This window comes from Vipera ursinii (genome assembly GCF_947247035.1).
Source record: "Vipera ursinii genome assembly, chromosome: 1".
In the NCBI taxonomy this organism is placed as follows: domain Eukaryota; kingdom Metazoa; phylum Chordata; class Lepidosauria; order Squamata; family Viperidae; genus Vipera; species Vipera ursinii.
Genome location: NC_139512.1, coordinates 2337330 through 2349626, shown reverse-complemented (window position 1 = coordinate 2349626; position 12297 = coordinate 2337330). Strand labels below are relative to the sequence as shown.

The 12297-nt window shown below is 41.5% G+C and overlaps 1 protein-coding gene across 1 annotated transcript in view; it reads left to right on the top strand.

Moving 5' to 3' along the window:
* Window positions 1-12297, top strand: part of LOC310632727 (uncharacterized protein) — a 474991-nt gene that overhangs the window by 459908 nt on the left and 2786 nt on the right. Inside the window, exons 2-3 of the mRNA XM_083350125.1 lie at window positions 4922-5996; window positions 10092-10170. Of these exons, the coding sequence (XP_083206251.1) occupies window positions 5592-5996; window positions 10092-10170 (484 nt within the window). The 5' untranslated portion in view covers window positions 4922-5591. The remainder of the gene's footprint in view (window positions 1-4921; window positions 5997-10091; window positions 10171-12297) is intronic.

The following is a 12297-nucleotide window of genomic DNA, read 5'->3' as shown; positions in this document are numbered from 1 at the left end:
TAATTGATAGTTTATGTATCTATGTATATTGATAAAGCATATCTATGTGTTAATAAACCATTTTAATTCATGTATTGCTTATTATTTAGCGCACAGCTACAGCTATGGCATTTTGTACCTATGGTAGTCCCTTCACTGCTAATTAACCTGCCCATAAGGCAGATGCAACAGCAGGAGAGGAAAACCAGACCATCTATCTTTTTATTTAAGAATGCTTGCTTGTTAAGGTGATAGGTAACACCATGGTACTGATGTGCCAAGGAATGTTGCTATTGATAAGGTAAAAGATTTAGTATACCTTCTAACCTTTAGTTGAACTATGTTACTATGGCTACTGAGAATGCATGCATGACATTGTTTTTAATGATTGGTTTATAATGAAATGTTCACCGTTCAAAATTGTATCAAAGAGGTTCATTGCAAAAGAGGTGGAACCTGCTTCTGGGCAACTTTTTATTTGCAAATAAAAGTCTTAATCCTTTCCACCTTTTTAGTGTGGTTTATTGGGCCCACAGGCCAGATAAAGGATCTGATCTTTCTGAGATTACAGAAAGATCTGCTGGTTGGCTTGGGGCCCCAACGGAGGAACTCCATGTTAGAAATGGCTGGTGGAGAGAGAGAAAAGCCAAGACAGTCCTAGGCTGTGTTAACAGAGGGATAGAATCAAGATCACATGAAGTACCGCTTTATAATGCCTTAATAAGACCACACTTGAAATATTGCATCCAGTTTTGGTCACCATGAATAAAAAAAGATTTTGAGACTCTAAAAAGAGTGCAGAGAAGACCAACAAAGATGATTAGGGGACTGGAGGCTAAAATATATGAAAAATGGTTGCAAGAATTGGGTATGCCTAGTTTAATGAAAGGGCTAGGGGTGACATGAAATCAGTCTTTCAATATCTCAGGGGTTGCCACAAAGAAGAGGGAGTCAAGCTAATTTCCAAAGCACCTGAGGGAAGGACAAAAAGAAATGGATGGAAATTAATCAAGGAGAGGGGCGACCAAGAACTAAGGAGAAATTTTCTGACAGAGCAATTAATCAGTGGAACAACTTGCCTCTAGAAGTTGTGGGTGGAAGTTTTAAAGAAGAGATTGGACAGCCATTTGTCTGAAATGGTATAGGGCAGGGGTGTCAAACTCAATTTCATTGAGGGCCGCATCAGCACTGCGGTTGCCCTCAGGGCGCCGGGTGGGTATGGCCAGGGTGGACGTGGCCTAATGGGTGGGCGTGGCCAGCTCTACATCATTCGCATCAAGGGTGCCTATGGGGGCCTGGGTAGGAGTGGGACAGATCTGAGGGTCTCTGGGCCACGGCCAAGGCAGTGGGGGCCGTTCCCTCACTGTTTCCAGGATGGCTTCGCGGGCTGCATGAAACCACTTCACGGGCTGGATCCGGCCCCTGGGCCTTGTGTTTGACATGTCTGGTATAGGGTTTCCTGCCTGGGCAGGGGGTTGGACTAGAAGACCTCCAAGATCCCTTCCAAATTCTCTTATTCTCTTATTCCACTGCCATACCATTTGTACTTTTGGTGTACTATTTTCTTTTTTAAAAAGAGGAAAGGATATAGGATTGGGGGACCCTATTAACAGCAGTACATGAGAAAAGGATCTGAATGTCTGGGTAAAGCATAATCTCCCCATGAGCCAACGATGTGATGTCGCTGCAAAAAAAGCAAATATAAGCCTAGCTTGCATCCACACAAGTACAGGTAGTCCTTGACGTATAACTGTTCATTTAGTGACCATTCAAAAATGCACTGAAAAATGTGACTTATGACCTTGGCAGCATCCCTATGATCATGTGTAATCAAAATTCAGATGCTTGGCAACTGGTTCATATTTACGACCTTTGCTCTGTCCCAAGGTCATGTGATCACTTTTGCACCTTCTCACAAGCAAAGTCAATGGGGAAGCCAAATTCACTTAATAAACGGGCTACTAACTTATCAACTGCAGTGATTCGCTTAACAACTGTGGCAAGAAAGATGGTAAAATGGGGCAAAACTAACTTAACAAATATCTTACTTAGCAACAGAAATTTGGGGCTCAATTATCTTGTAAGTTGAGTACCTACCTCAGACACGTCAAACACAAGGCCCGGGGGCCGGATCCGGCCCGCGAAGTGGTTTCAAGTGGCCCGCGAAGCCATCCTGGAAACAGTGAGGGAACGGCCCCCACTGCCTTGGCCCTGGCCCAGAGACCCTCCTTTTGCCAGAGACCCTCAGATCTGTCCCACTCCTGTCCAGGCCCCCATAGGCACCCTTGATGCGAACAATGTAGAGCTTGCTACGCCCACCCAGTAGGCCATACGCACTCTGGCCACGCCCACCCAGTAGGCCACGCCCACCCTGGCCACACCCACCCGGCCCCTTGAGGGCAACCGCAATGCTGATGCGGCCCTCAATGAAATTGAGTTTGACACCCCTGTCCTACCTGAATAGGCTCAGGATCAAAAGAAATCATTGTTACTCTCCAGTCATTATTGGTTTGACTGTACCTTGAATATTGTGTCTACTTCTTGTACTTTTGCTTTTAATGATTTTGATTTTTAGAAAAGTCATTTGCTTCAAGACGTTTGGAGTAAGCACCTCCTCTCCAAAGCGCCTGAAGGCAGGACAAGAAGCAACGGATGGAAACTAACTGTTGGACACAAAACAGACACAAATTGAAATCCACTCAGTTTGATTTACAAATAGAAAAGAAATTTATTAGACTTCACACAAAAAAGTCTAAAAAGCAATGGTTTGCAAAGCGTGGTAGATTCAGGAAGGCAAACAATGCAACATAGCCAAACGCTGAACCACACTCAAAGTTTCAATATCACACATTATTATACAACCTATCACAATGCCCCATTCCCTCCCCCATGGCCCGATTGCTTAGGCTTTGGAGGTTACAATCTATCAGAAGCGCCTAAACAGTACACATTATCTCCGCCCCTGTTTGCTTACATTATATGAATGAGATCCCTCCCCTCCTATCCTGTTTACTAAGACCATATATGTACATATTATTTCATTTCATTTCATTTATTATATTTGTATACCGGCCTTCTCCCGAAGGACTCAGGGCGGTGAACAGGGCACATATAAAAATACAGAATACAAAAATAAAAAAATTAAATAAGAGCCCGAGCTAAAAACAGTAGAATAATATAAAAATCCCCAATAAAACCCCAGCACATCCCCCATCAGGCCAGGCCGGCTTGTTCAAAAAGGTAGGTCTTCAGACCGCGTCGGAAGGAGCGAAGGTCAGGTGCCATCCGGAGCTCAACCAGCAGCTGTTTCCATAAAGCCGGGGCACCCACAGAGAAGGCCCTCCCCCTGGGGGCCACCAGCCGACATTCTCTGACCGGTGGCACCCTGAGGAGGCCCTCTCTGTGGGAACGCACAGGGCGGAGGGAAGTTGATGCCGGCAGCAGGTGCTCCCCGAGGTACTCCGGACCCATGCCATGTAGGGCCTTAAACACCATTACTAAATTATCAATCTTAGAGGAAGGATGCCTTCCATCTTCCACACCTGTCAGTTCAACAGACCAAGTAATGGCACCAGGCACCAAAATGTACTGAAAAAACAATTCCTAGATATATATTATATTTATATTTATTAAACTTATATACCGCCCTTCTCCCGTAGGACCCAGGGCGGTTCACAAGGCAATTAAAACAACATTACAATACAAAAATTAATAGCAATTAAAATAGATTAAATTTTCCTTAATTAAAATCTAAAACCCCTATAACTCTGATTAAAAACCCAATTACAATAAGTTAAAAAATTAAAAAATCCTCAGTCCTGGCTGGAAAGCTCAAAAAGTCTTCAGGTCCCGGCAGAACGAACGAAAATCAGGGGCTAACACCTCCTGTTCTCCCCCTCCTCTCACTTGAGGCTTGTATTTTTATTTTTATTTTTTATTTTTTTATTTTAATTCCATTTATATCCCGCCCTTCTCCGAAGACTCAGGGCGGCTTACAATATACACAAAGCATCTATTCAGGCAATTGATTATAAAATAATAATTATAAAATAATATAACAATGATTACATAATACTAAAAGCCTATATGTTATTTTTAAACTTCCTTGCCCTTTCCAGTTATTTTCCACATAACCAAAGAGAGAAGCAACCTAGAACTCAGGAGAAACTTCCTGACAGTTAGAACAATTAACCAGTGGAACAACCTGCCTCCAGAAGCTGTGGATGCTCCAACACTGGAAGTTTTTAAGAAGAGACTGGACAGCCATTTGTCCGAAATGGTATAGGGTTTCCTGCCCGAGCAGTGGGTTGGACTAGATGACCTCCAAGGTCCCTTCCAACTTCATTATTATTATTATTATAAGTTTGGCCCAGGCCGCAGACCTTTCTGGCCAAAAGACACTTCAACCTGTCTTTAGTTATAGGTCTGCTCAATACTTCTGGGTTGGCCCCCAGGAAGTCAGATTTAGCTCTGAGGCACAGTTGTGGTGCCCCTGAATCTTTTGGATTAGTTGTCCCAAAGACACTTTTTCATGAAGCAACTGGACTTTCTTGTTTTTCCTTTGAAGACGTTTCGCTTCTCATCCAAGAAGCTTCTTCGGCTGCCTTGTGAAAAAGCATCTTTGGGACAACTGTGACCTGGATGACTGAGACTCTCCATAGACAGTTAGCGGATGTGAGAGCTGAAGAAGCATCTTGGGTGAGAAGCGAAACGTCTTCAATGGAGAAGCAAGAAAGTCCAGTTGCCTCGTGAAAAAGCATCTTGCCGATAATCATGACCTGGGTGACCGAGAATCTCCACAGACTTTTGGACTACAGCGCCATATTAGAGCCTTGGTGGAGCAGTGGGCTGATGCCTCCTTAAGTAACACCAGCTGCCTGCAATTAGTGCAGGTTCACATCCCACCAGGCTCAAGGTTGACTCAGCCTTCCATCCTTCCGAGGTAGGTAAAATGAGGACCCAAATTTATTTATTATTTATTTATTTATTTATTTATTTATTTATTTATTTATTTATTTATTTATTCGTTTTATATACCGCCCTTCTCCCGGAGGACTCAGGGCGGTGTACAGAGCAAAGTAAGTATACAATAAACCAACAATAAAACAAACAAAACCCCAGAGATTGTTGGGGGCAATAAGTTGACTTTGTAATAATGCCTCTTGGGGGTGTGTGTGTGTGTGAAAGCCCTAATAAGCAGGCATACACATAGAATGAAGGCTACTGCTAAGCTTGTAAGCCGCCCTGAGTCTTCGGAGAAGGGCGGGATAGAAACGGCAATAAAATAAAAAAATTAAAAATTAAAAAAATATGCCAGCTCACAGGGCACAAGGCTGGGTAAATTGGCCATTTTGGTGCCAAAATCTCAGCAGCACCAGGTGGCCCATCTCCAAGGGGGAACAATCGCCCTCTTCCCCCACGCATCTCCCCCTTTCCCCTCCCTCGACATCCCATCGCTTTCCCCGCCGCCTCGGAATGTGCTTCTCTCACTTTCGATTCCGCTTAGGCTGGGCTTTGACGCGTCTCCTTTGGCGCCAAACGGTGCGGTGCGCGCACGGGAGGGAGGGACGGAGAAAAGCGGGCGGCGAAGCGTTTGGCTGGATTTCTCCCCGATGCGTGGAAAGCAGATCCCCGACGTCTGCGGGTCTCTGTCGCCGAAGGAGAAACTGCAGGCTGACAAAAAGGGGGCGACTTGTTACACGGGCATGAAATATAGGATTTGCTTCGCGGGGCTGGTTGCCCTCCCTTCCCTCTTATTTATCGTTTTCCTGAGTTTGTATCTGCGGTCCATCAATTCGACTTCGGCCAGGGAGATGGAGAAATGCCAAGTGGAGCTGCAGAACCGAACTTCCCACATGCGGGCTAACCTCGACGGTCTGGGGAAGCGCGTGGAGGAGACGGAGAGCGACCTGGAGAAGGCGAGGGCCGAAAGAGACGGGCTGCGAGCGGAACTGGCGGTCGCTAACCGGAGCCTGGAGAAGGCTAGGGAGGACTGGGGCTCCTGTCAGGGACAACTGGTAAAGCAGTCTTTTTTTTATTAAAAAGTTTTACAGTACATTTTTGAATACAAAACCCCTCCCCTCCCCCTCCCCTCTCCCCAAACCTCCCCAACTCTCCCCTCCCCGACTTCCCAGAGCTAAATACAGGGTATAAAAATACGAACAAACATAATCTAAAATATGCAAACAACAATAAGATATTAAATTCTATCGCACTTTAACTCTTAATAAAATAACTACAAGCTAATTATACATCATATAAATCCGCTACTTATTCAAATGCTAAGTGAAACTTTTTAGTCCCATATTTATTCTGAATATAATCTATCCATCTCTTCCACTCCACAGTATATCTCTGTTGCGATTGATCTTTCAAATACGCTGAAATCTTTGCAGTCTTTTTATTACTATTACTATTACTACTACTACTACTATCATCGTCATCATCATCATCAAATTCTAACATGATCCTGTTAACAGGTTGGGGATTTCCCCCCCCACACACACACCAGTATTAAGTCGTAGTTTACTTTATTAAGTTGAGCTTGGCTTGGTTTGATTAATTTAGAAGCCTGTCCCAGATATGATTTGACTTGTTTAATTTAGGAGCCTCCCTAGACAGTCCAGAAAACTTTGGGTGAGTCATAGTATAACAAACAATAAAATAGAATATGAATAATTCAAAAAGTAAAATAAGAACAAGAACAATAAGAGCAAGATGGCAGTCCAGCCAATAACACATAACCCCCCCCCCCATCTCCCTGTATTTGACAACACATACACAACCCTCCCCCATAAAATAGGTCAGGCTAATAATGTGTTCCTGCCCCCCCCTCAAAATCAGGAAAATTAAGTATATGTAGGTTTCCCAATTTCCAGTTGCTCTCTCTTCTCTGATTGTTTGCAGTAACAGTGGTTACATTTGGCCTGCTGGCTAGGGCTTGTAGTTGAAAATATCTGGAGGGTACCAGTTTATCTAATTCTGGCTTAACCTCTAGGCTGCTATCTTATGAGTTGATAATCAGGCATAGTCAGGCCAAGGATCTATGCAAGGAAAACTGCAAAAGTCAAAACAGGAAAACTTGATGGATGATGTCTGTCTGGAACTGATTTATATACTTTTGCCCCTCCTTTATTTATTTATTTATTTATTTATTTATTTATTTAAATTTATATACCGCCCTATTCCCGTAGGACTCAGGGCGGTTTACAGGGAAAATTAAAAGTTAAAATACATCACATACAATTAAAATCGATTAAAACTAAGATTAAATTAATCCCTGAACTTAACTAAAACCCCATTAATTAAATAATTAAAACCCCTCAGATTTACTATAATACTTGCATTTTTTCCCATGATGTCTTAATCCTGTGGGCTAGTTTGAATCTTTTATTAATTGAATAAAGTTAACATTAATTTTGATTATTACAGTACTTGATTTAAAAATGGCTGGCCCACCTTTTAGATAAATCATTTCAGGCAACTAGTCTGTTGGCAGGAATTTTAAAAAGACAACAAAAATAATGAAGTTATATATTTAAGATTTTACTGATTAAAATTTCTGGCAAATAAGTTTCCAATATTTGCCATTGGTCTCAGTCTCTATAGATTGTAAGCACATTCAGTGGCTACATTAATTTGCAAAAATGGATAAGAGAAATTGTAAGAACTAAATAAAAAGTGGAAATTGTTTCATTTGACAAAAGCAGTAACATTATAACTGCTGAACCTAATCAACGATTAACAATAAACAGTGCTTATCTCCAGCTATCAGTTGCAAATTGTTGACTGTAGACTTAGGTTATAGGCTAAATTAATAACCTAAGAACCAACACAAAGGAAACTTGAACACAAAGCAGATACCTCCAATCTGAGATTCTTTCAATCTGTTAGATGATAGCTTATTTTTCTGACTTGAGGCCATGAAAGTAACTGGGGAATCCTGCCACAAAAGGAAGCTCTCTGCTAGACAACTTTAAATGGTAAAATGGATTGAGAAAAATCCATTCAAGGTAACAAAACCTAATTTATTTGTCCTAAGTGATTGTTTTTAGAATGGTTTGATTTTTTTTCCCTCTTTCACTTTTGGTTTCCTTGTGCACCATCAAGAATTCTCTAGGATTGAAATAAGCTAGAAATGTTAGAAAAATAAATTAAAGCAGATAGATAGAAAGATAGATAGATAGATAGATAGATAGATAGATAGATGATAGATAGATAGATAGATAGATAGATAGATAGATAGATAGATAGATAGATAGATATGTGAGATTTAAAAGTCCAAAATCTGATACTCACAACTCAAAGACAAGTCTGGTTAACAAAAGCAAAGATTTATTGAAAAGAAATTGAAAATAATAAAGAAAGAAAGCGTTTGCAAACGCGGCCTCTTAGACCCTTCCCAAGTTGGATTGGGTTCGAAGAGCGCACTGAGCAAGTTTCAAACTAGGCATTTATACTTTCTTTTCTCGATACATGCCCCCCTAAGAAACTTAAGTTAGTCTTTGAAGTCATTTACATTTCTAAAAGATCTTCTTTGAACTTTTACATCCAAAAGACTTATTGTAGCAACTTCCTTACTACACTATCTTGTTTTACTCACCACCTTGAGGTGTTCCTATCCTTTTAAACATTTCAAAAGAACTTTGTTGATTACCATGTGTGAAATAGATAGCCCCACATCTTAGTGTTACATTTCATACAATTTATAAAAGAATAACCTTTATTTATTTTCCTTTAGATAGATAGATAGATAAGCATACATCCAAGAATGTAGCAGAGCAATTTGAGTTTCTCAAAATGTTCCTGGTACAAACTTCAGTAGGCTTAAAACAATGGTGAAATTAATTATACTGACTCCGTCATGGCAGGGAGAACAAGCATATGGGGCAGGGAAGGTCAAGTAAACAATCTGTGGGCCTCTTGGTATCTGAAAAAAATTCCCTCCCCCCTCCCTCCCTCTCTCTCTCTCTCTCTCTCTCTCTCTCTCTCTCTCTCTCTCTCTGTCTCTCTCTCTCTCTCTCTCTCTCTCTCTCTGTCACACACACATACACACACACAATTTTCCTGAACAGATATTTCACTTTTTTGAAGTGAATCTTCAGCTGTCCTCATAGACACTGGAAAACCAGCTCTGCCAGGCATGTAGTGTGTAATAACTTCCTGAGAAGCCTATCAGGCCATTTTCTCATTTAGAATTCCAAGATTCAAAATACTTAGACTGTCTCAAAGGTGCTTTTTCAAAAGGCAACTGGGCTTTCTTTCTTTTTCCTTAAAGATGTCTTCAAGGAAAAACAATAACAAAGGAAGTCCAGTTGCCTTTTGAAAAAGCACCTTTAAGAACCATGACCTGAATGATTGAGAATCTCCATAGACATATACTTAATACTTAAAAGAGGATTACCATTGTGCTATAAATACTACCGAGCAGGAGGAGGCGCTATGCAACTGGTTTCCATTGATTACATGAGGCTTCCTCTCATCAGTATGATTTATAGCCTCTATAAACTATAGAAGCCCCTCTTAAGAAGAAAGATCTTGAGGCTTCTGGTATGAGTTCAAAAGAGTCAGTGCTGTTTCTCTCTTGTTTCTGCAAAGTCCCAAATTTGCTCCTATAGACCAGACATGTCAAACACAAGGCCCGGGGGCTGGATCCGGCCCGCGAAGTGGTTTCATGTGACCTGCGAAGCCATCCTGGAAACAGTGAGGGAACGGCCCCCACTGCCTTGGCCCAGAGACCCTCCTCCTGCCAGAGCCCCTCAGATCTGTCCCACTCCTGCCCAGGTCCCCATAGGCACCCTTGATGCGAACAATGTAGAGCTGGCCACGCCCACCCAGTAGGCCATACGCACTCTAGCCACGCCCACCCAGTAGGCCACACCCACCCGGCCCCCTGAGAGCAACCGCAATGCTGATGCGGCCCTCAATGAAATTGAGTTTGACACCCCTGCTATAGACTGTCACAGGGACTTGTGGCTTGCATGATTCTGTTCTTCTGGTCTGACATATCAAGAGAACCAGTAGACTTTAGGACAGTAGTCACGTCTTAAAAAGAAGGTTCAACACAACAATGTTGGCATTGACAGATACCTTTCCTTCTGGTCTCCATCTAGAAAAGTTTGGAAAAAAATGCCACATCCCAAGTGAAGGAAGCTGTCCAGCGAGAAATGGAGAAAAACAAAGTTGCTAAAGGTGAGGTGGACCAATGGGGACCAGGGTGGATGATAATAGATTGAATTTTGGAAGAGAACTCATAGATAGTAAATTAAGACCATGGGGAAAGCTTTGTCCCTTCTTAGAACACAATTTGATTGCCCCCAAGTGACATTTTCATCAATACTTTGAGTCACAAAAGACATTACAGCTGAGGTGGCGCAGTGGTTAAATGTAGTATTGCAGGCTAATTCTGCTGAGTGAGAGGAGTTTGACCCTCACCAGCTCAAGGTTGACTCAGCCTTCTATCCTTCTGAGGTGGGTAAAATGGGGACCCAAATCGTTCGGGGCAATAGGCTGACCCTGTAAACTGCTTAGAGTGGGATGTAAAGCACTATGAAGCAGTATATAAAAATCTAAGTGCTATTGCTATTTTGGAAATCCTTTTATTTCCTGAATTGGCACCATTGCTGGGGTCTTTACAAAGACCAAATTCATCAACACTATTTTAGACAATGGAGAAGATATAGCTGCAGGCTACCTTCCCTTCACCTCATTAAACCCTGGTTTTAGTTTCAACAGTCTGGAAGATTGTATACAGTAACGTAATGTGGGAAGTATTAGAAGTGAAGAATGGGGTTTCAATTGGATAATGAGGGCTGCCATTACGCAGTTTCTGAGCCCCATTGCAAAACCCTCTATAAAGGGGAGGTGCTTAGATTTTTAAAACTCTTGAGAACCATAGTGATGAAGCTGATTTGCCACCATAGGTTTGGGGAGTTTGCTGATCTGCCCCATTAAAAGTTGTTGGAAACTTCCCCCACTTTTGTGGGGAATTAATGATTTAAAATTTAGTGATGGACTCCCAAGGGTGCTCCAATAAGAGTAATGATAGTGTGTCACTCTTTAAGCTGTCCAACTGGAGAATTCTTTGCTTTTTTAAATTTTCAAAACTTTAATTAGTGCCAATCTTGAAACAGAAGGGGTAACTATGTAACCCCTGTGGATGTAGAGAAAGTTTTAATGAGAAATTGTCTTACCAATGAAAACAGATGTCCAGATCTAAAAAAAAAATATTGGAGAAAGGAAAATATAGGGAAAACAAGAGGAGGCTGCAATTACTTAGACAGGGCAATGTCCTAAATTATGGAAACTAGAGGCTCTATTTGGCAAATGCTAACAGAATAAAGCTGTGGAACAACCATGTCTGGCAAGAATATCACCAAGATACACAACAAATCCATAACAGCATATAGGACAGCCCTATTCGAAGAAATGGTAGGAATGCATGCAGAAGCAAAGCAGATTTTAATCCATTATTGAGGGTCATGAGAGCCTATCAGATTGGATTTTCATAGATGAAATTATAATAAAAACAGTGACAAATGAAAAAAAAAGAATTAAGAGGTCCCTTTGAATTGCAAGGTCCTATAGCTTGCTTAGCTTATGCCTACAAAAACATTCAGAAAGCAGGAACAATTAACAAGGAAGGGACACAGACATCGGCCTATGAAGATCCAAGCCCAGGGTTCAAAACCTCTCTCTCTCTCCTATGATCTCCCAATGAAACATGAGAGCTTAATCAAGGAGGTACAGTAGTAACTAGTTTCAATAGAAGAGAATATTTATAATTCAGAGTTGATCTGTGGGGTCTTTGGTGCTCTCTGAGCTTGTTTTCTTGAAGATGTTTCATTACCCATCTAGATAACATCATTTGCACTGATGATGTTACATAGCTGGGTAATGAAACATCTGCAAGAAAACAACCAAGCTTAGAGGTCACCAAGGACCCCACAGTAACTAGTTTAGCTTAGCTGATGGTTTCTACTTTAATAGGAATTTTGTGTCTCTCTCTGTGTGTGTGTGTGTGTGTGTGTGTGTGTGTGCAGTTGCAGCCTCCACTTGTTTTCCCTTTCTCCAATAAACTCCTTTTTGGAACTCCAGTCTTATAGAATCTGTTTAGGGAAACTGAATTTTCTTGGACAATCGAAAGACAATCAAAAGAACCCTACTTTGGTTGCCCTTGATATACCTGGAAAATCAGAAATGATCTAAAATCAGAAATGATCTATCTTTTTTATGGAATTGTAGTCTGATTTTTACCCGTTCTATCTTGATAAAAATAATTTGAAGAGGCTCCAGTATCATTTGACTTTGGGGCCACCA